Raw genomic sequence first — 23,925 nt, 5'->3', positions numbered from 1 at the left:
TACATGTAATGAATGAAATATGTTATGAAATGCAATTGGTACAAATATCCAGGAGGAGGAAGGTAGGTGATCCCACCCCTCATCATTTTTAACACTGTTCAGAAAAAAATCTGCTTTTCTATTCATGCAACCAAAGTGAATAACCTCACTTCACCATATCACGCTGCATCTGTAACACTATTGTCCACTCTCATATCCTGTCTATATCTCCTTGAAGCTACTCTGTGTTTCTCCTCATGACTTTCTTTTCTGTCTAGCTTTTTATCATTAGCAAATATAGGATCCATGAGACACTGACAGGCTTGTCTCAAATAGGTGGAGTAATGTTGTCTTGTGAGAGCGATACAGTAGATACATGCCAAATGATTTGAATTTTACGCTCTTTTCTGCTCCATTTTGGGGAGTGGGAAGAAATAGCAATCCTTCCGTTGAGCATGAAGCTACAAAATTCATCATTGGTACCTCAACAACTTTTTACAGTTCATTAGCCGGTGTGTCAAGATTTTGTTACATACTACGCCACCCAGATCATTGACTTAATTTTTCAGCCCAAATGGTAACATTGTTTTCTTATCCCAGGCACCTTGCAAGAAAATTTCTGCATTTGTGGATTTGGAAGACATTTGGGAGAATCCTTCCATCCCAAGCGAGGTGAGGAACTATTTACTTTGATGCTTCTATCTCTTTTTAGTTGGGAAACAGGTCCATAATATTAGGTTGCATATAGAAATCCTAATCCTGTCGTGATACCATGTGAATTACTGTGTGTCATGATATATGGCAAAAATAGCATAAATGGCAGAGTTCAGAATGGCATTGTGACTGACACTGAAATGCTGGTAGTTCTGGGATAGCACGCATTTCCACAGCACAATTTGGCTATAATGTTGCTGGCAAATTAGGGAACAATATTTTGGAGAACGCTTACGTCCGTTGGCAATAGTGCAATTCCAGCAGGGATTGTTGTAGGTTGACTCATAGTTTCCTCTACATGGGGGAGACAGAATGCAACCTTGCAGGTTGTTTCAGAGAACATCTGTGGGACACCAGCACCAACCAATCCTCTCGCCCCGTGGCTGAACACTTAACTCCCCCTCCCACTCCACTAAGGGCAAGCAGGTCCTGGGCCTCCTCCATCGCCAAACCCTAACCACCCGACGGCTGGAGGAAGAATGCCTCATCTTTGTCCTTGGGACCCTGCAACTATGTGGGATTAATGTGAATTTCACCAGTTTCTTCATTTCCCCATCATCATCTTATCCCAGTCCCAAGCCTCCAATTCAGCACCGCCCTCTTGACCTGTCCATCAACTTTCCCGTCCGTCCGTTCCACCCTCCTCGCCTTATCACCTACCTTTATCCACCTATTGCATTCTCAGCTACCTTACCCCCAGCCATACACCCCCTCCCATTTATTTCTCAACCTCTACCCCACAAGCCTCATTCCTGATGAAGGGATTATACCTGAAACTTCGATTGTCCTGCTGCTCGGATGCTGCCTGACTTGCTGTGTTTTTCCAGCAACGCACTCTCGACCCACCATTTCCTTCGGAAAGGATTGTCTGTATTTTGACCAGGCTGTATGTTTCCAAGTGAGGATAGAGAGTGACTTGGAGGGGAACTTGCAGGAGGTGGCATTCCCAGATATCTGCTACCCTTGTCTTTCTAGATGGGATTGATATTTATGTGATGAATGAGTGCCTTTGAAGAAAACTGAAGGAAACTTTGAGGTTTTGCAAAGAAATTCAAATCAAGAATTTGAGTCTGTGTGTTGAGACACATTTTCCACAGCCATTAAAGCAAACTGGTTGCTTCCACACTAGCAAACCTGGTGCATGAGGGAGCTATGATAACTGTCCCCTTTGTCCCATTCCACCAGCTTCAGAGCGGTTTACCTCATTTCAGCAGCAATCTTGTAAAACATCACTTCCTATCAATCTGAGGGATTAAACTTAACCCCTATTTCTGATCTGTTTTGCAGCCAGCTTGCAATCAGTTCTGCTAATTATCCTGATTTCATGTGCTCTGACCTTAGTCATGAGGTTGCAGTAGTTGAACGGTCTTTTTAAAATCCAAATATGACATGTAACATGTACACTTTATCTTTGTTCATTCTTCAACAATTCAATAAGGCTATTCAAATATTATCTCTTTTAAAATCTATGTTCACACATTTTCAGATTCTTTCAGTCTCAGTAGTAATACAGTACTCTAATGTTTACATTTTACATAATTATTTTGGCTTGGAAATTGGAAATAACATTTCAAAATTTGGGATGGGGACCAAATTGGGGTTGATTGGGTGGATAGTTATCGTCAACATTGTAAAAGACTGACTAAATATGGGTTATTAAATTTTAAGGTAAGTTGTTAGTAATAATTTGAACTGAAAATGTTGAAGAAACTCAGCAGTTGTGGCAGTGCCAGTTGAGAATGAAATAGCGTTAATACTTGGGGTCCAGACCTACTAAGTTCTTCCAGCATTTCATGTGTTTACTTACATTTTCCAGTAACTGCAACATGATGCTTTATTTTAGATGTTAATAATATTAATGTTAATTGCAGAATGTATGTGTAAATGGTCCATGAATTATGTAGCTAATGCATGAGAAGGCGCATTTTATTTAGAAGATTCAGAAACCCTCATAATCTTTGAAACACGAGGGAAAAAGGTCAATGAGGTATGGATTTACATACCAATGCAATTTAGCAAAACTTTAAACTTGCATATAAAACACAGGTTTCCTTTGAGAGAGAAACAAGAAGGCAAATGATGTGCTAGTCTTTTTTGCATGCAAGTTGGAATATAGTTGCAAAAGGCTGTATTGAGGTCACAGATCAATTTTACTAAGTATTTTTGGCATAAACCTGAATTGGCTGTTAATAGATATGAGATGACCTTTTCAAAATGCATGTTGTTCTTTTTGCCAGATCCCATTACTGTCACGCAACTTTGCGAAAAACCTTTCATGAATGGAAGGAGCAGTGGTGGAGTGTGCGAGTAGAATGGAAACTGATGGTTCGTGCAGACTGTCACTACAGGTAGCTTTTTTTGTTTCTGCTCCACAGTTCACATGAGCGAAACGTCACCCCCAATATCTCACTAAAATGACAAAAGAATGAAAGTCACATTGCCAGTTCTGTCCTGTTCACATGTGTCTGCACTACCAGAAGGATTTCTAAGTATATTGGGGCGGCACGGTGTTGCAGTCCTCACAGCACCAGGTCCCAGGTTCAATTCCAGCCTCAGGTGACTACCTGTGTGGAGTTTGCACATTCTCCCTGTGTCTGCGTGGGTCTCCTCTACGTGCACCGGTTTCCTCCCACAGTCCAAAGATATGCAGGTCAGGTGAATTGGCCATGCTAAATTGCCCATAGTGTTAGGTGCATTCATCAGAGGGAAATGGGTCTGGAGGGGAGGGTTACTCTTTGGAGGGTCGATGTGGGCTTGTTGGGCTGAATGGCCTGTTTCCACGCTGTAGGGAATCTAATCTAAATAGCTGTTCTCTTGTTGGGCAGTGGTGAGTCATGTGAGCAACTTTGCCCAAGATCAGGGAAGGATGTTTTGAGTCAATCAAAATGCTTGGGTGCTTTGTAAAAGCACAGGATTTCTGTTTGAGTTTAATACCCCATAATGAAACAGTTAATTAATCTGTGCTCATGCATGGATATTTTTGCATTGTGGTAGCAAAATACAGATAATGCCTGGAGCTGTCCTGCAAAATGAGTCAGAGTGGGATTTTGATGCAAAGCTGTGTGATAGTGAGAGAACTGGATGTGAAGTGCATCCTCACAGATTTTTGGTCTGTCAGGAAACCGAGAGATTTGGGAATGGGCGACAAAGTGAAATTGAAGCCCAAGATTATCCATTATTATATTGAACAATGAAGTAGACTCTACAGTCCACATGGTTAACTCTTCCTTTTGTTTCGTGCTGTAGAATCTGATTGAAGTTGTTTCTGTAATTTTCACATTCCTGCCCATAACAGATATCACATGTACAATCAGACATGGAGAGCCTGGCACACATACATCCTTCAGCAGCAGACGAAGAAAACAAAACTTGCGAAGGCGATTTCACATGGTATGAGATGAAGATGTTTATGTTGGAATTGATTAGGAAGTCTTGGTTATCCTTAATTTTCAGATGCTATTTAATGCAGGCTTGTTCTGAACTGAACCTAACCAGAATTCCTGTCGACAAGTTGATTAAGCAACTCTTGCAGACTACTTGGAGTAATTGGTGGCCAATTAAAAAATGATGAGCTGAATAAAGCACCAGTCTATGCTAATAACTGGCTATTGGGCCATAATTTGCAATCAAAACATCAAGGAAGCTAATGGCACTTGTCATTACTGAGGATGAAGTGGTGGTGCAACTTCAGTCCAGAATCATAGCTAAATGCTGATATCCAAAAATGGTTATCTTGTTTGTGCCGCTTTGCCATTAGTCTAACAAAAACGCCATCTTGCTGCCTGTCTTATAATGGAAATATATTAAACAATGAGGATCATGTGTTGGCTTGGTGAACAGGAAATAAACCCATGACAGAAAGTTAAATCTTGGTCATTTCATTCCAAGCACCCTCCTTAATGGTGTCATAACTATTAATTAAAGCCAATAAATTTTTCTGGCATGCAGTAGTAACCATTAAAGCATGGTGAAGATGAGAACATAACATTTAAAGGTGGCAGGGAATCTCAATTATGTGTAGCGCATACTTGGTCCCTTGTGGACACTTCAGGATGTCCTTTTTTTTGTTCACTTATTTAATCTATCAATATTATTTTGCAGACTCTTTGTATTCTCCTCACAACTTGCTTTCTTTCTTGTATTTGTATTGTCGGCAAACTTGCTTACATTACATTTGGCCCTTTGTTTCAAGCAAATTATTGAATCACCAGCACTGATCCCTGTGGCACTCAAGTAGTCACAGATTGCCAACCTGAAAATGACACTTTTATCCTAACTCACTGGTTCCTGTTAGTTAGGCAGTGCTCTACCCATGCTACTGTCTCACCCTCAACATCATGAGCTCTTATCCTGTGCTGTAATCTTTTATATACCACCTTTCAACTACCTTTTGGAAATCCAAATGCAGTACATTCATTGTTGCCTCTTTTTCAACCCTGCTTTGCATCCTCACACAATACTGATAATATGTGAAACGCAATTTTGCTTTCATAAGATTATGTTTGCTCTGTTGAGTTTTTAAAATTTCTCTAAATATCCTACTATGACATCCTTCAAAATGGTTTCTGTTGTTTTCCCCTAACTCAGATATTAGCTGAACTGGATTATATACTTTCCAAAATGTAGGAAGCCTTTGAAGATTATAACTGCAGCTACTGCAGACCAGCAGACCCAGAGTTGTATCAGCTTTTAGCTATCCAAATGCTTTTTCTGTACTGATAGTAATTGTTTTAATTTCCTCCCTCCCTTGATTTTTCACTATTTGTGTTTTCTACTTTGAAGATACATGCAAAATATTTATTCCAGGTCTCTGCCTTTCCTTGTTTCCCATTATTAATTCACTACTTCTCACTTCTTAAGGGAGCAGGACTCACTTGAGCAACTTTTCTCTTTATAGGAGCAAATTACTATAGATGCTGGAAACTGTACAGGAAACGACAGACGCTGCAGATTACAGCAGATCGGGCAGCATCAATGGAGAGAGAAACAGCTAATGTTTCGAGTCTAGGTGCCTCTTCATCAGAGCTGACATGAAGTATGGAGGGGGCAGCATCTATGCTATAGTTTGTGGAGGGGCAATGGAGTGTAGAGTGGTGGGGGAGAAAGGATATTGACAGCTTAGATTAAGTGATTGGAATGTGAGAATGGCAGAACAATGGTGTGTCTAACTGCCAGACTTGAAAGAATGGACAATCCCACTGGGATGGGGGAGAGAGAGAGAGAGAGAGAGGACATAGTGATAGAGAATCTAACAAGTAAAGCTAAAAGAAAGCGAAGGAATGGAAGTTGGTTCACAATTTGAAGGTGTTGAACACAATATTGTGCCCAGTTGAAAGATGAGATGTGCTCCTGCAGTTTTCACTGATTCACTGTAGCATGCCGAGGAAAGACAAGTGAGCAGGCGAGCAGGACACTGTGTTAAACCGCTACGGGAAGGTCGGGGCCGTGCTTGCACACAGACTGGAAATGTTTTGCAAAGCAGTCACCCAGTCTGTGTTTGGTTTCCCAACCGTAAAGTAGGCAACATTGGATGCAGTATCCGAGGAGCAGGAGAATGATGAAGGGCATATGCCCGAAACGTTGATTCTCCTGCTCCTTGGATGCTGCCTGACCAGCTGTGCTTTTCCAGCACCACACTCTTCAACTCCAGCATCTGCAGTCCTCACTTTCCCCTCCATGGGGTGCAGCGAATACAATACACAAAATTGGAGGAGGTACAGGTGAAATATTGCTTCACCTGGATAGACTGTTTAGGCCTTTGGATGGTGAGCAGGGAGGTGTTGAGGTGAGGCAGTTAAATGGGAAGGTTCTGTGGGAAGAGGGAGGTTGGTGTTAGTGGTCGATGAATTGCCTAGCATGTTCTGGAGGGAATGATCCTTGTGAAATGCAGACGGGGGATTGAGGGGAAGATGTGTTTATTGGTGGCATTCTGCTGAAGTTGTCTGAAATGGCAGAGAATGATTCTTTGATGTGCGAAGGCTGGTGGGATGAAAAATGAGGACAAGAGTACCCAATCGTGCTGTTGCGTGTGATGAGAAGAGGCAAGGGTGGAAGCATGGGTGAAAGGTCAGATGTGGTTGAAGGCACTGTCAACCATAGCGGTTGGGAAACCATGGTTATGGAAGAAACAAGCCATGTCTGCAGCACTGTTTTGGAAAGTGGTATCATTTAAACAGATATGACGTAAGCAAAGGAACTGGGGGAATGGGATGGAATCATCTCATCTTCAGACTAGGCACTTTACAGCCTTGTGGGCTCAATGTTGTGTTCAACACCATCAAATTGTGAACCAACTTCCATTCCTTCCCTTTCTTTTAGCTTTATTTGTTATGTTTTCTGTCACACTCACTCCCCTCCCCCACTCCAGTGGGACTGTATGTTCTTTCCAGTCTAGCAGTTAGACACTGTTTTTCGAATATTCTCACATTCTGATCGCTTAATTTGAACTGTCAACATCTTTACTCTCCAGCACTCTACACTCAAGTCAGCTCTGATGAAGAGTCATCTGGACTCAAGACGTTAGCTTACTACCTCTGCGTGGATGCTGCCCGACCTGCTGTGATTTCCAGCATTTATGGTTTCCTTTTTATATACTTGTCTCAGCCTTTACTTATTGTTTTTATATTACTTGTTTGTTTTCTTGATTTTAGAAACCAGCAATGGATGAGAAATCTTTTTTTTCCAATCTTCCCGGCAGCCTGTAACCTTCATGGAATTGTCATGTTTTCTTTTGATAGTAACCTTAATTTGTTTTGTTAGCTGCACATGATGCATCTTTCTCATTTAGTCTTCTTCCTTTTCTTGATGAAATATATCTTTGAGTTATACTATTGAATGTATACATTGAATACTATGATATGTATATTTCAAGAGTCTGTGTCTCTGTGGTTTCAGTCCTCTCCTGTCTAAGTCACTGGATGAATTAAGTATGCTTTCTCTTCCTGCACATGGGATTCTTCCTGTTACTGTCCCTGTATCTCCTCAAATATTAGTTACCAAATTTGATGCTTAGCAATGAATGACTTTGGAGCCACATGTTAGAGAGCCAGCATGGAGTTGATTGATTGAATGCCTCATTCCATGCTGTAACCACTCTATGATTTGGTCTTGAACTGAGAATCTTCCCTTTAAAATAGTGCTTTTAAAATGCACTTTAACTGTCCCATTCAAGGAAAATTATTCTCCATTTATAGCCAATTAAAACAAGCACTATTCGGCTTTGACTGATGAAGAAGGAGCAATCACCACATGAACAGTGACAATTATTGTAAATAAGCTGTTTTACATTTTGAGGACAAGGTTTGAGATCACCACTGATCTGGAATAATCTGTGATTGCATAAGTATTAAGTGTTCAATTGTGGCGTACAATAAAAATTATAAAAATTACGCAGCATGCAGAATTTCGAGAGAAGGGAAATTGATTTGTGGTTTCTTTTTTTATAGCAAAGGGTCTCCATGCAAAGTGTATTTTCCCTGTATGGATTATGGCAGGCCTTCAGTGTTTTTCCAGCTTTTTCAGCTTGCAGTCTTAAAACTGTTTATAAAGTGCTGTGATGACATCTAGTGGGTGTTTTTGATGAGGCACTGATTCTTATATTGAGAACACAGACTACTGACTTACCATTTCTGGAGTCAGTGAATTAGAATTTTAAATTTACAAGGCAAATCTAGACTTTGTAGCACGTTTGCCAGATCTTGAAGCATTCAAAGTAAACCACACTTGGAAGAATAAAAACAATTTCCCTCTTGTTCTTCCTTTATTTCCATCTTTCGGGGTGGGAGGTGGGATGGCATGGTGGCACAGTGGTTATCACTGCTGCCTCTCAGTGCCAGTTTCGATTCCAGTCTTGGGTGATTGTAGAGTTTGCATGTTCTCCCTGTGTCTGCTTGCGGTCCCATTGGGTGCTCCAATTTCTACCCAGAATCCAAAGATATGCAGGTTAGGTAGATTGGCCATGGTAAATTGCCACAGAATGTAGCATGTGTATCCTGGGTGGATTAGCCATGGTAAATGTGACATTATGGGGATAGAGCTGGGTGGGTGCTCTTTGGAGGGTCAGTGCAGACTAAATGGACCAAATGGCCTCTTTGTGTATTTGCATTTTGAACTTGCAGGTTTTGAAGAAAAGGCTGACAATGAGAAAAAGTTGTGGAAAGAGGAGATAGTAGATCCTGTTGGATAACTTTCTTAGCAGACTGTTCGGGCCATTTAGCAAAAATTGCAAACAAACCCCCAGAGCTAGCTTGGCTGGTGTGAGAAAGATCTTTCCTGTCAGATAGTTCATGCATGCTCAGAGTCCCACTCCTCCTCATATTGTGCTCAAAGTTGATGGGGTTGTTCACCTCCTTCACAGGAATGTGCCTTTGCAAAGGAGATCTGGAAAGGGATAAGTGTTTTTTTATTGAGGTTCATCCTGTTGTAGTGCTATATATAGGCTCTTACTAAGGACAAACTGAGACAAACAGCAACTGTGGCTGGAGGATTATCAACTCAGTGAAAGACACTCTTTGGTCTGCTTGAAATTTCCTGGTCTTTCAGTGCAAGGACTTGTCCTCAACTGTGTTACAGACAGGCAAATTCCAATGTCCAGAACTATGTTGTTATAACATAAGGCGAGCAAGCAAAACCAAATCAGCCTCCCAATCATAGGATGCGCAGCACAGTGAAATTAAAACACTCAATGATCCTCAAAATTGCTGAATTGTTCCTAACCAGATTTCATTAATAATAGATCTTGGGCAGCAGATTCTTAACTTAAACGAAAATTAACAATTTATTGCTGAGAATGCAACTTCAGCATAACACAGAGAAACTACAAGGCAACCTAATTAATGCCTGTAATCTAAGCCCAATGTTCTTTGAATATAAACCCCCATCCACATACTAACAGACAGTTAAGGGATAAAATGAGAAAGAAAATGAAAGAATTGTAATTTTCAATTTAATAATCATTCAGTGATGAATACCAGCCTTCATGAAATCTTTTGATGAGGGCTAGTATTACAGGAACATATCTTGCTTGTATTCTGAAGTCACTGGTCAGTGCAAAGGGCATCTGCAGATCTCCAGAGACATTTACTTAAATTTTGGCAAAGCTGCACAATCTTAAACATCTCCAGACAAAACTGTAGATTATGACTGGTCCTTTCCTCTTCCAAGCTCTTCCAAACATCTGATTTAGCTTACTTAATGTGCATTATTTGTAATTTGAATTCCCACTTTTTTCTTCCTTTTCTCCTTTTTTTTTTCTTTTTTTTATTTGCCTCTCTATATCCAGTTTTTAAAATTTAAGTTCAAATGCTCTTTGGAATTCTTTCTCCTTTTCTGCCCCTTGGAATTTCAGTTTTTGTTGGTTTTCAATCTCTTTGGAATTCCATTTCCAATGTTCTCACTTTGAATTGCCTAAACTCCAATTGAATATTCACTGATTCATCCATTATGCTGCTTAAACTAGTTGGCTTTCTGGTATTTCCATTAAATCCAACATTAAATTGAAAATGTCTGCCTTTTTAGCTGGCTACAGTAAGTTTCGATTTGGTCTGCTAGTTTAGCTTTAGTGCCAGGAAATGTCTGACGTTTCCAAACAAATCTTCAACAAATGCTCGTGCTATCTTCAGTCTATAGACAAGCTTGGTGTCATATGACCCGCTTTTAAACTTACCAAGATCCAATTACAAACCTATATTGTCTGTTTTCTGAGGTCTTAACTCTGAGTTCCCAACGATGTTATAACACAGACAGCAAGCCAAACCAAATTAGCCTCCTGATCATGGGATTCCCCATCTAATGAGATTGTTCCTTAGCAGATTTTACAAATAACACATCTTGGATACCAAGTTCATAACTTAAACAAAAATTAACAATTTATTATTTAAAAGGATTTATGACAAGGCAATCTAATTAATATCTACAATCTAAACTCAATCTTCTTTGGATATAAATCCCCACTTATACACTGGTAGATAGATAAACACAGTTAGGGGATGAATTAACTAAGAAAATAAAGGAATCATAATTTGTCAGTTTCAACGATGATTAGTAGCCTTTATGAATCCCTTTGATGATGGAAAATACTACAGGCACATAGGACTGTGTATCTTGCTAAAATTCCAAAGTCACCTATCAGTGCAAACATCTTCCACTGTCCTCTCGAGTTATTTATTTCTTACAACTGGAATTCTTTTCTCAGAACTTTCAGCAAGTCAGTAACTCGAGACAGCCAAACTGAAAAAACAGCTTCCCAGTCTGGCAGCTTCCAAAGCAAAACTGACTCCTGCCCAAAACCCAGTCAGTTGCAGTTCACTCTTTGTTTTCTCTTTTTCAACATTCTCTGTGGCTGCCTGACCAGTACCGGTCATCCCTTGATGAACCAATTCAACATCCAACCAGATGACAGTCCCTGAGCATAACAGCATCTCTGTGTCAAATTGTCTCTGGTGGAGTAATTATCCTGCATTATCTTTCCAGGCCAGTTCCCAACACGAAACATTGGTCTTTTGTTCTCTCCTTTTGTTTTGAAATGAACTGCTGTTCAAAGTTTCTTGTTCAATTCTCAACAGCAACTCAGTTCCAAAACTGAGAAAAATGAAAGAAAAGTAGTGATGGTTTCAATGCTGTGCTGTGTGACATGCTAAAGCTTAGGGCTGTTGCTGCAGACATGCAATGTGTCAAGTTCGCTGGCTGGGACCTTTCAATTGTAATATAGTGAGGGCCTAAAAACTGGTACTGCTTGGTATGTGTGCATTACAAAGAATGCATCTGTGAATTCTGAGGATTCAAAATGTATTAAGGCACTTCAGAATGGAACATGTTGTATTGAGAATAATTCTATATCGATTGCATTTTCTGTAATTTTCACTTTGAAATGTTTTGCCTTTGGGCTGCATACTTGATGTTGGATGTATTTTGTTAATATTAGGACTATTGCCATTAAATGAAGTGGAATATGCTGTGATGAAACAAATGGAATTTTTTGTAAATTCTGTAATATTTTGTAATGTTCTTGTTCAGATCGATGAATATGCTATCTTTTCAGGCGAAAAGCTTCACCTTTAAGGAATCTTTAAGGGTGAAGTCTCTTCAAGATGAGGTACACATAGAATAAAATTTTCTCTAACTATAAATGTCCAAAAATGTGCAGGTTAGGTGAATTGGCCATGCTAAATTTCCCATAGTGTTAGGAGAAGGGGTAAATGTAGGGAATGGGTCTGGGTGGGTTGCTCTTCGGAGGGTCGGTGTGGACTTGTTGGGCCGAAGGGCCTGTTTCCACATTGTAAGTAATCTAATCTGATTTAATTTAATCTACTCTATAGGCCACCTGCCTATCTGCTGTTGTCAGCTGTTACAGGGAATGTATCTCTTCCTAAATGACAAGCTGAGTTTCAGTAGCAGTAGCCTGCAACTATCCTGGTTGAGCTTGAGCTTATTCAGTGATGTTTCTTTTTGTTTCCTTCAGCTGATACACAGATGTTTCGGAAGTTCTGGATCAACTGGACATTGTACGTAAAGATACGGAAAACCAAACGCATGATGCAGTTTGAGGCTGATGAGTTCCGTGTGAAAGCAACTCTTCAGTAAGTGCAAACCAACAACTTGAATTATTTCAATTAAAGTTTACATCTGCTAACTTTTGAACGCCAGGAATGACGTCAGAAGAATTTGCTTTGACTAATCAGTGGCAGCGCCAATGCAGGCAAGCCAGATATACAAAAGATCAAATGCATTTATGTACATGTACAGGTCACATACCATTGGTGTCTGGATTCATAAATTTACACAAGAATGAAATCCAAATTATTATTCTCACAGCACCTTTACACTTTGGCTCTCTATGTGCTGTTCCGGCATCATAATTTAAATTTTGTTTATATTTCTGTCCAGTTAACCAAAGTTAGTTTTTCAGTTTTGTATTTGTGCCATTTTAGTCCCAGCTTTGGTTTTGATATGGACATTATTTTTCATTTCTGGCTGCATGCCCTAATTTTGTCATGTCCTTAATTACAAGTTGCATTTCTCTAGCAAACAGAACATAGTAATACTAACCAGGGTGTTCCACACAGCATAGTGAGACACAAAAAGATTTTCGTAAGGTAGTAGATTAGATTAGATTATTTACAGTGTGGAAACAGGCCCTTCGGCCCAACAAGTCCACACCGACCCACCGAAGCGCATCCACCCAGACCCATTCCCCTACATTTACCCCTGCACCTAACACTACAGGCAATTTAGCATGGCCAATTCACCTGACCTGCACATTTTTTGGACTGTGGGAGGAAACCGGAGCACCCGGAAGAAACCCACACAGACACGGGGAGAACGTGCAAACTCCACACAGTCAGTCGCCTGAGGCGGGAATTGAACCCCGGTCTCTGGCGCTGTGAGGCAGCAGTGCTAACCACTGTGCCACCGTGCCGCCCACTATCAGTAACATCAGTTTGGCCCAAAGGAACAGGTTTTAAAGAGCCTCCTAAAGAAGAGAAGTGTGAAGAGGTTTAGGGAGGTTGATATGAGAATTGAAGACCTGGACAGCAGTTAGAACAGTGATGGATTGTTGGATGTTGCAAGTGGTGCAGAGTTTGAGGAATGCAGAGTTATCAGAGGGTTGTTGGATTGGAGAAAGTTCTTTTCATTTTCTTTCATGGGATGTTGGTTAGCATTTGTTGACCATTCCTAATTGTCCTCAGAAGCACTTGAGAATCAACTGAATTAATGTGTGGAGTCAATACATGTAGGCCAAGCCTGGTAAGGCTGGCAGAATTTCTTCTCTAAAAGATATTAGTCAACCATATGGGCTTTTAAAACAATTTGTGGTAGTTTTCTGGACACCATTAATGAGAGGAGCTTTCAATTCCAGATTTAATTAATTTACTTAAAACATGGCCAACTGCCTAAATGGCATTTGCCTTAGCCTCTAGGTTGCTAAACAAGTGACATAACTACCATGTTACCCTCTCTCCCAAAATTAGAGATCAGCAGGATGAGGGGGCACAGTGGTTAGTACTGCTTGCATCACAGCATCAGGGAGTCAGGTTTGATTCCAGCCTTGGGTGAGTGCAGACTGTCTGTGGAGTTCACACGTTTTCCCTGTGTCTGCATGGGTTTCTGTCGGGTGCTCAAGTATCCTCCCACAGTCCAGTAATGAGCCAGTTAGGTTGCTTGGCCTTGCTTAATTGTCCCACGGTGGATTAGCCATGGTAAATACAAGGTTACAGGGATGAGGGAGGTGGAGGATGTCTCTGCATGGGACGCTGTTCAGAGGGTTAGTGGAGACTCAATGGGCTAAATGACCTCCATTTGCATTGTAGGGATTCTGATTCCATGATCTGGGCGGAGCAAAACTGAACAGCCAGTGTAGGTCAGTGTAATTCAGGATATGGGGAATGTGAAAGGTTTAAGTAATCGGAGTAAAGAACAACTGTTTTCAATTGATGGAGGATGGAATACAAGAGGGCACAAATTTAAGTTAATTGGCCGAAAAACAATGTGAGATGAGGGAAAACAAATGCACTGCGTGAAATGGATGCATCCCAAAGTGGATTCACTTGGAAGTTACAGAAGGTAATTGGGTATGTACTTGAAAAGGAAAATTTAAAAATATGCAGAAAGCCGTGGAAAGTGGAATTAACTGGATTACTCTTTAATAAAGATGGTGCAGGCTCATTGGATCTCCTTTTGTATTGTACTGGTTTAATTTGCGCTGTTCAGGAAAGCTTTTCATATCATTGAACTTGGAAGTAACAAAAGCATGGATGATGGTTTCTGATCTTCATGTCAACTCTTGTCTCTGTTTGATACGTGGTCCTGGGCTCACTATTGCATTATTGAATCTCTTGTCAGTCACCATTCAGGTTATATCTGAGGCGACTTCTAAATAGTTGAAGTACTTGATTGGTGTAGACTTATTACTTTGATGGATCTCTTCAATTTCAAACTGATCCTATTATGCATCCTTCTCAATATTTGATATATGCTTTAATGTCGGTCCAGTCCGTGTTGATCAGATATTAAAGGATAAGCTTTGTCATGTTAACCAGTACTGTTTCTTCCCAGGGCTGCGTGGGTCATTTGGACCAAACAATTGGAAAGAAAGGAAAGAAATCGCAGAATGGATAGCCTGGCAATGCAGCATTGGGCCAAAACCTTGCAGTATAGGGTAGGTATGAGTGTATATTCTTCATGTGTCACCATGATTTGCACACTAAAGAATTTGGAAAGTGTTTCCTGTGTATCTCAGCTTTGTTTGAGATACATGCTATATACATCTGGTAATTTCTACACATGTTTGTAATGTTGAAAATCTTGAAATTCTTAAAATTGTGTAGAACTTGCAGAATATTCTTTGTCCACCTGTAGTCATTATTTTCCCTTGCTATCAATTCTTGAAATACAGCTCTAAGGTCATTAGCCAGTGGTCATACTGTGTAAGTCTTGAGAGTGAATGTCAACATGACAGCCATGGAGGACATTTTGGCTGATTCTATCCCCTTCACTGACACTGCAAGAGGTAAACTTGTCTGAATAATATCCCCCCTGCAGTTGGCTGCTATTGAGGAGACTGATAGCAACCCACATGTAATTCACATTGAGAGAATTTCTTGCCCTGTATCATATAGTGCAGTTTGTTTGCTAAGCCATCAGAGTGAGCTGTTCCTTTTCTTCAAAATAAAATCCTTTTTGGTGCAAAAGCAATGCATTACCTTGGGATAAGAACACACAGGACTTTAAATAAACAAAATGGCTGCCCAGTGAATTTCATTTTGTTTTGCATAGGATTGTCAGAAATATAGTGGATATTCTTTGTAGCACAGAACATGAATTTTTAAAAAAAGACAAAACTGGGCAATTTGACAAAGAAATGTAATTGAGTTTCTAGCTCTTCTCCTGGGCTTGGGTTTAACAGCCAGTCTGACCCAATGTCTTTTGTTCATTATGCAGCTATGTACTCACAGCAAGTGAAAGGTTAAGGTGTGTGACGTTTCCCCCATTCAGAGGTTCAACAATAGACAAGCCAGCTAGACTGACAAACTCCACAAATACATTATGATTTTTAAAAAATTGTTGGGCTTAAATGAAAGCAAAATTCTTTTCTTGAATGGCTGCAAATGTTCCTTTGACTAGTTTTGTTGCCTGAAGCACATAATTTCAGACTGTCTTAATTCTCTAAGCATTCCAGCTCTTAAGGTTTCCCAGTTTAAATGTTCCAGCATTGTATTTCATTCCAAGAGCTGCATTTATGTCAATTTCACCAAACGTTTACTGTGGCAGCAGAGTCACAGATCAAAATCTAGCACATCAGGCATGAAGCATGGAAACCTGCAGAGCTAATAGATAGTATTCGGACCAGTTAGTACCCTGTTCAGTCAGCTGAGGGGGATTGCCAAAAATTGGTAAGGTATAAAGTTAAAAAATGTAATTAGCTTTTCAGGACAGCAGCATTGTTGCAAACAAATGTTGCATTTGTTTTCTAGTTACATAAAGCAATCATCAATCTAAACAGCGGTTATGATTAAAATTTATTAATTATTTTTCTGTGATTGCTATGCAGTTTCATTGACTATTCATGTGACTGGGTGAGTGAACTGGACTGCTCCTTGTGCAAAATAATAGTGATCTGTGTTGAACCAGCAGGTGGCAGCGATGTCCCTCTGATAGTGATGCAGGGATCTGTTAGCATTTATCCACTAATAGCTCAGCTGATCACTGATGAAACTGGGCAAAACAATGTGAGCAGAGTGAGATAGAATACTTAACCCTTAATAAAGACAGGAATATTCATCATCACCATGTTGCTTCAGATCCATTTTTATTCCTTTTTCCACACATCCCCATCTGATACTTTGCTTCTTAATGAGTTGCAGTTTGACAGTGAACATTTACAGGCTGTTTGATATTGAAGGCAAGTCAGATCTTCTCTCATGCTGACATTGGCATATGCAGTTGCCAGCAGCAGTCACTGGACAGTGCCCTGGAACCTTGGTTTTTCACCTTTTGGCTCTAATGGGTGAAATGAATTATTATGCACCTCCTGCTATTAGCCTTCCTGAGGTTAGTACATCTACAAATCTTTCATCTCGAAAATATTATTAGGATGGGTCTGAGTATTTTTGAGATGCTGATTAATGTAGAGAGTGTGGTGCTGGAAAAGCACAGCAAGTCAGGCAGCATCCGAGGAGCAGGGGAATCAACATTTTGGGAATAAGGAACATGAAGTGCTTATGCCCGAAACATCGATTCTCCTGCTCCTCAGATGCTGCCTGACCTGCTGTGCGTTTCCAGCGCCACACTCTCAACTCTGATCTCCAGCAGCTGCAGTCCTCACTTTCTCCTAAATACTGATTAATGTTTGATTTGCGTAGTTCTGTGTCTTTGACAGCATTTTTAAATATCAATATGTAATACTTACTAAATTTTCTGTTGCATTTGAGTACAAGGTGATTCAGTTCTGGAATACAATTGCTGTTATATACTCTTTCAGTTACATTTCAGTGTCCTCTTTGTTTTGAGTGCAGGCTTGGCTTCAGTGGAATGCATTGTTACATTTGTCGCAACAAGAGCGAGAGACAGATGGCCGAGCACAGCAAATATACCAACGACGTTGCCTGCAGCGATGTCTGCTGGCTTGGCTTGTATATGTCCAGGTTTGCAGAGACAAGAGGTGTCAATACAGTAAGTGTCTAAGATGTAGAATTAAACCACAAGTGCCTGTAGGTTTCCCAAACTTCTGCCTTATGATGGGTCATGCATTTACTGTTCAGAATTAAAACGTACATGTGTGACAGTTAATTTCCAGGACCAATCAGTGCCAGTCACTTACAGTGAGTCTTGCTTATGCCCGAATCGTCGATTCTCCTGCTCCTCAGATGCTGCCTGGCCTGCTGTGTTTTTCCAGCATCACATTTTTCAACTCTGGTCTTCAGCATCTGCAGTCCTCACTTTCTCCCCTTGGTCATGTTCATATCAAATGAAGTAAAATGACAAATGCTGCAGAAACTAAGCAGGTCTGGGTAACGTTTTGGGTCCAGTATAATTCTACTTAAGAGCACCCCTTAAAGGATATGAAGAAAAATCATACAGGGCTCTTGTTTCTCTCTTCATAAATGCTGTCAGAACTGCTGAGTTTCTCTAGCAATTTCTATTTTTATTTCAAATTTCTAGCATTTGCAGTATTTTGCTTTTATTATTAATTTCAAATGAATTTATTGGACTGATTATGGGCCTTAATATCAAATAATTAAGGTTAAAATATATGGGTGTTAATTATTTGTGTATAAATAAAGAGGGAACAGTGAAGGTCTTGTGGTACAATGGCATTGTCCCTACCTCGGAGCCAGAAGGCTGAAGATCAAACTCCACCTCAGCATGTAATAGCCTTGAAGGTGTGATATAACAAGTGCAAACAAGTCAGTTAAAACAAAAACCATGGAGAGAACAATTGGACTTGGGTTGGGTTGTTTTGATGAGAACTGAGTGACCTGTAGAACTCCTTAAGCTCACTGTCAAGGAGATAGATAACCACTGTCATGGATACAAGTTTTAGTGAGGTGGTCACCCCTAAGGTACAGGCAGAGAGTAGCTGGGTGACCACTCGGAAAGGCAACGGGAAAAGGCAGAGTGTGCAGGAATCCTCTGTGCCCATTCCCTTCGAAAGCAAGTATACTGTTTTGGATACTGTTTGGGGCAGATGACTATTCGGGGAAGGCAGCAGTAGCCAGGTTGATGGCATTATTACTGGCTCTGGGGCACAGCAGGAAAGAGTAAAGGTAAATAGGACCTTAGTGATAGGTGGCTCGATAGTTAGCGGGACAGACAGGAGATTCTGTGGCAGCAAACGGGAATCCAGGTGTGTTGCCTCCTGGGTGCCAGGGTCCAGGATGTCTTGGAGTGGCTGCAGAATGTTGTCAAAGGGGAGGATGAGCAGTCAGAAGTCATTGTGCATGTGGGCACAAATGACATAGATAGAAATTGGGATGAGATCCTGCAGAGTGATTATAGAGAGCGAGGAAAAAAGTTAAAAAACCAGGACCTTGTCTGTGTTAATCTCTAGATTACTTCCAGTGCCCCGTGCTAGTGAGGGTAAGAACAGGAGGATTATGGCAGATGAATGCGTGGCTAAGAATTGGTGCAGGGGGCAGGGCTTCAGATTTTTAGATCACTGGGATCTTTTCTGGGGCTGAGATGACATGTTCAAGAGGGATGGGTTGCACTTGAACTGGAGGGCAACCGATATCTTGGTGGCCAGGTTTGCTGGTGCTAGAGAGGAATGTTTAAATTAGATTGGCAAGGGGGTGAGATCCTCAACAACAGGGAGGCAAGTGCGAGGCTGGAAGGGGATACAGTAGTCAGGTCAGCATGGAACACGACAGGGAGTAAGGAGTGTCTGTTGAATTAAATTGCATCAACTTCAATGCAAGAGGGCTGACAGTTAAGACTAAGGATGTGGATAAGAACTCAGGATGTGGATAGGTACATGAGACTGGGGTATTATAGCCATTACAGAAACATGGCTAAGGGAGGGACAGAACTGCTTAATGTGCCAGGGTATGGGTGCTTTAGGCAGGAAAGAGGGGAGAGGGAGTTGTATTTTTGGTTAGGGCGGGTATCACAGCAGTGGTCAGAAATGAAATAATTGAAGGATCATCCAGTGAGGCTTTGTGGGTGGAGCTAAGAAATAAGAAGGGAATGGTGGCATTATTGAGGTTGTACTATAGACCCCCAAATAGTCAATGGGAATTAGAGGAACGAATATGCAGGGAGACTGGGGATGCTGGCAGGAGCAATAGGATTGTCATAGTAGAGGGTTTTAATTTTTGTAACAGACTGGGACTGCCACAGCGCTAAGGGCTTAGATAGGGGGGGAATTTGTTAAGTGCATTCAGGAAAGTTTCCTCAAGTATATAGAGGATCCTACTTGGGAAGGGGCAAAACTCAACTTGCCCTTGGGAAATAGATCAGGACAGGTGACGGAGGTGACAGTGGGTGAGCACTTTGGGACCAGTGACTATTAATTCTATTAATTTTATTAATTCTATTAATTTTAAAATAGTTATGGAGAGAGACAACTGGTCCACAGGTTTAAGTTTTAAACTGGGGCAAGGCAAGTTTTAATGGAATGAGACAGGAGCTTACAGGGGTTGATTGGAGTATATTTGTAGGCAATGGGACCTCTGGCAAGTGGGGGCTTTTAAAAGTGAGATAGCTAGAGTTCAAGGTCCAAATGTTCCTGTGAGGGTGAAGGGCAAGGTTGGCAGGAATAAGGAACCCTGGATGACAAGAGATATTGAGGTTTTGATCAGAAAAAAGGAGGAGGCCTGGCTCAAGTACAGACAGCTGGAATCAAGGGAATCTGTGGAGTTATGCAGGGAATATAGGAGTTTACTGCAGAAGGAAATCAGGAGGGCAAAAAAGGCACAAAATAGCCTTGGCTGAGAAGGTTAGGGTGAATCCAAAGAGGTGCTTAAAATATGTTAAAGGAAAAAAAGTAACGAGAGAATAGGAGCCCTCAAGGACCAAAATGTACACATATGTGTAGAACTGCAGGAGATGGGTGAGGTCTTCAATGAATATTTGTCCTCTGTGTTTATTGTGGCGAAAGACATGAAGACCTGGGAACCTGGGTAAGTTAGTGGCGATATCCTGGGGACAGTCCATATCACAGTAGAGGAGGTGTTGGACATATTAGAATGTATGAAGATGGATAAATCTCCTGGTCCTGACCAGACATAACCGAAAACAGTACAAGAGGCTGGGGAAGAAATTGTGGGGACCCTGGTTGATAATTGTACATCATTATTAGCCACGGGTGAGATCCAAAAAGACTGGAGGGTAGCGAATATTGTGCCCTTATTCAAGAAGGACTGCAATGAAAAGCTTGAGAATTATAGACCATGAAGGCTAACATCTGTGTCAGTTAAGAGAAGCAGGGGTGATTTGGGAACATGGTTCACTTGTTGCTTGTTTGTGTTAGTTGAACAAAGACTGGCTGAGTCAGCGACTGTGTCAGCATTATGCTCTTCCAGCTCTGCAAATTCATAAGCTCCCTGTTGGCAAATGAATGCTCTGCAGAACCTGTACATGATAAACAGATTGGCCTTGGAGGGGGACCCTCACAGATTTACCAGAACGGAAAAGGAGCTGGGAGAGTCAGATTGTAAGGGTAGTTTCCAGAAACATGTTGTTCCTTCAGTGGAGGAGATTGAGGGAAGATCTGCTAATGGTGTTTAAACATTTTAATTATTAGATAACCTCTGGGAAGGAAGTTATGGAGCAGTGGGTTATGAAGTTGTTGCAGACAAATTGGAGCTTTGGGATTGTGTATAGATGGAGCTTTGGTTGGTACAAATAACTGATTGATCTTTGGATTAATGACCAGTCATCAACGACAAAGGCCAGGTGAAAACACGGGTGTGGGAAATGGGACAGACACAGTGGTGGGTGAGGGGAGGTGGTGAAGAGAGACTGTTGAGATCTTTGATCTCATTACGTTCCCCCCACCTCCCAAATTCATTGCCCTTTCAGCCTGTCACCTCTCTTAAACTGCTAAACGTTCACGATGGCCTAGTTTCCACTCTTTTCTGCTTAACAGGGTTGGCTAGACAGAAATACGAACGTTCTGTTGTTCAGCAATACTTCTTGTCATGGCACGTGTCCTGGTGCCTTCAAAGGAGCATCCGTGCACAAGATGATCACCTCCGTGAACTGGGCAGGAGGAGCATTCTGCGGAGGACCTTTATCCGCTGGAGTCACTGTATCCTTTCATCCTGAAACCCACAGACTTGAACCTCTTCAGTCTATGTGTACTACAAAGGACCAATGGGACCAATAAATCAGAGTCCAGCCTTTTCAATTTGTGGACCATACAGTGTTAAGACCATGTCTGTATAGTTTCCTTTACTTTTAATTGCAAAATCTTTAATGAGAATAAAACCGTTAAAAAAACAAAGAATTGCTAAAGAATTTCTGCTTGCTTTGAAAGCAAATAATCATAGCTTTGAGCGACAGTTAAGGAGTTGTTGCAGCTGAACTGGAGCTTTTGAGTTGTCTACAGATGGAGCTTTGGTTGGTACAGACAGTCGGTTGATCTTTGGATTAGTGACTAGTTATCGACAACAAAGACCTGCTGCTTGCTAACAATTGTGAGATTGTTTCTCAAATAGCTGAACAATTTTGGGCTATGACCAGATACAGGAAACATATCAGACCAGCTCAGGAGGTCTCTGTTCTCTGCAGTAAAAACCCTTTAAGTCTGAAGAAAAAGTGTTTACCTTCCTTTCAGCAGTTGCCATAAACTGTGATTGTTAAATTATAAATCAGAGACCTATTGCAAATGAATGAGCCACCTCCTGCAAGCGGGTGGAAGCATCTGGAGAAGGATGATCAAAAAGCCATGTTCTGAACAGCACAAGGATCATAAGGAAGCACTGGACCGCCTTCCTAGTCCTTCCCTCTGTTTATAACATCCTTTTATTTGTCCATTTGTGTGTATATGTATGGCGAATAGAATTTAAATTAATGTAGTTATATGCCAACAGCTTATAATTGTTTGCTTGTAGCTAGAATCTACTTGCAATAAAAGCAGCGATGTGTTTCTGAGACTTTATAAAGCTTTAGTTAGAATCTGAGGCATCCAGCAGTTGCATGAAGCACACCTGGAGAGTCACCCAGGAAATGTTATACAGGAAAGCTGTTATCTGACTCCTGGGTAACCACACAACTTATGACTTCTTCCAAAACAAAACCAAAGCCCTCTCAATCTTCTGATGACACTCCAATACCCCCCAACCAATCCCGCTGATAACCATTCCTGACCTGACCTCCCCCACAGCCACGTTTGTTCAGTACAGAATCCTGATCTGTGCTTTCCATCAACCTGTGTTTGGAAGATAGGTACATTGGGAGAACCTTGCGTACTCCTTAAAATCTTTAATATTTTTACAATGACTGTAGGAATAACAGGGTTTGATTTCCATCGATCTACCTCAATGAGGCTTGACACAGTCCATGAAGAACTCTGCATAGCTGGAGCATCTGGGAAAGAATGGACAATACCGCGTTTTTAACAGCACCCTATTTTTCTAAGACGGGCTTAAATGTCCAATGTTCATGTTAATGAATGTTGGCAACTGGGTTAGTTTGATGGGTAGGGTTGGAGGGTCAGGGGTTAGAGTAAATGGGTAGTTAGCTCTGATTAGTCTGGTGTTCTGAGGTGTGGAGAGGTTGTTACCATAGTCAGGATTGGGAATGGTTATTGAATTGTCAGGCGTTAAGTGGTTGTGGGGGGAGTTCAGGTCAGGAATGGTTATCAGTGGGATTGGTTGGGGGGGTGTTGGAGTGTCATCAGAAGATTGAGGGGGCTTTGGTTTTATTCTCCTGTTGCTATTTCTTATTGTCTATGGTCTAGTCCTTTTTGACTAGATCATAACATATTGAACAGTGCTGATAACAGAAATACATGCATGCTTTCAAACTCTGCATTTCTGTCATGGCTTATATTTATGCTCACTTGTGATTTCTGTCCATTTCTCTTTTTTTTTATCCCTCTGTTCTTATTGGTGATCTCTAATGTTAACTTAATTGCAAGTCAGCTGTGAATGCTTTAACTTCAATCCAGATATTTCTCTTGCTGCTGAAAAGACCAACCTGTGCAGATTGGCAGATGATCATTACCACCATCATCTGCTGGTAAGTCATCAACAAAAGTGCTTACGTATGAATTGTGAGGTTTGTCCTGTTCAGTTATTCTTTGATCTAAAAGTACTGAGTGGAATTCTATCTGCTGCCCCCAGTGGAAACCAGCGAGTTGAACTGTGAGGGAGAATTGAACTTTTTTTGTTCTTTGCACTCCTCACCCTCCCACCTCATGTCTATATTAGAACATAGAACAGTATAGCACAGAACAGGCCCTTCAGTCCACGATGTTGTGCCGACCATTGATCCTCATGTATGCACCCTCAAATTTCTGTGACCATTTGCATGGCCAGCAGTCTCTTAAATGTCCCCAATGACCTTGCTTCCACAACTGCTGCTGGCAACGCATTCCAGGCTCTCACAACTCTGTGTAAAGAACCCGCCTCTGACGTCCCCTCTATACTTTCCTCCAACCAGCTTAAAACTATGACCCCTCGTGTTAGCCATTTCTGCCCTGGGAAATAGTCTCTGGCTATCGACTCTATCTATGCCTCTCATTATCTTGTATACCTCAATTAGGTCCCCTCTCCTCCTCCTTTTCTCCAA

At 41.2% G+C, this 23,925-nt stretch overlaps 1 protein-coding gene across 4 annotated transcripts in view; it reads left to right on the top strand.

Moving 5' to 3' along the window:
- The window catches only part of sfi1 (SFI1 centrin binding protein), a 134,830-nt gene that overhangs the window by 5,627 nt on the left and 105,278 nt on the right, over window positions 1-23,925 (top strand). For all 4 annotated transcript variants that reach the window (XM_043716109.1, XM_043716110.1, XM_043716108.1 and 1 more), the window contains 8 exons: window positions 580-651; window positions 2,931-3,041; window positions 3,989-4,083; window positions 12,152-12,269; window positions 14,746-14,848; window positions 17,205-17,361; window positions 21,278-21,439; window positions 23,303-23,373. In XM_043716109.1, coding sequence (XP_043572044.1) covers window positions 580-651; window positions 2,931-3,041; window positions 3,989-4,083; window positions 12,152-12,269; window positions 14,746-14,848; window positions 17,205-17,361; window positions 21,278-21,439; window positions 23,303-23,373 — 889 coding nt within the window. The remainder of the gene's footprint in view (window positions 1-579; window positions 652-2,930; window positions 3,042-3,988; window positions 4,084-12,151; window positions 12,270-14,745; window positions 14,849-17,204; window positions 17,362-21,277; window positions 21,440-23,302; window positions 23,374-23,925) is intronic.

This window comes from Chiloscyllium plagiosum, chromosome 25 (assembly GCF_004010195.1).
Source record: "Chiloscyllium plagiosum isolate BGI_BamShark_2017 chromosome 25, ASM401019v2, whole genome shotgun sequence".
In the NCBI taxonomy this organism is placed as follows: Eukaryota; Metazoa; Chordata; class Chondrichthyes; order Orectolobiformes; family Hemiscylliidae; genus Chiloscyllium; species Chiloscyllium plagiosum.
The sequence above is the reverse complement of the archived record's forward strand: the minus strand, read 5'-3'. Positions and strand labels throughout refer to the sequence as shown.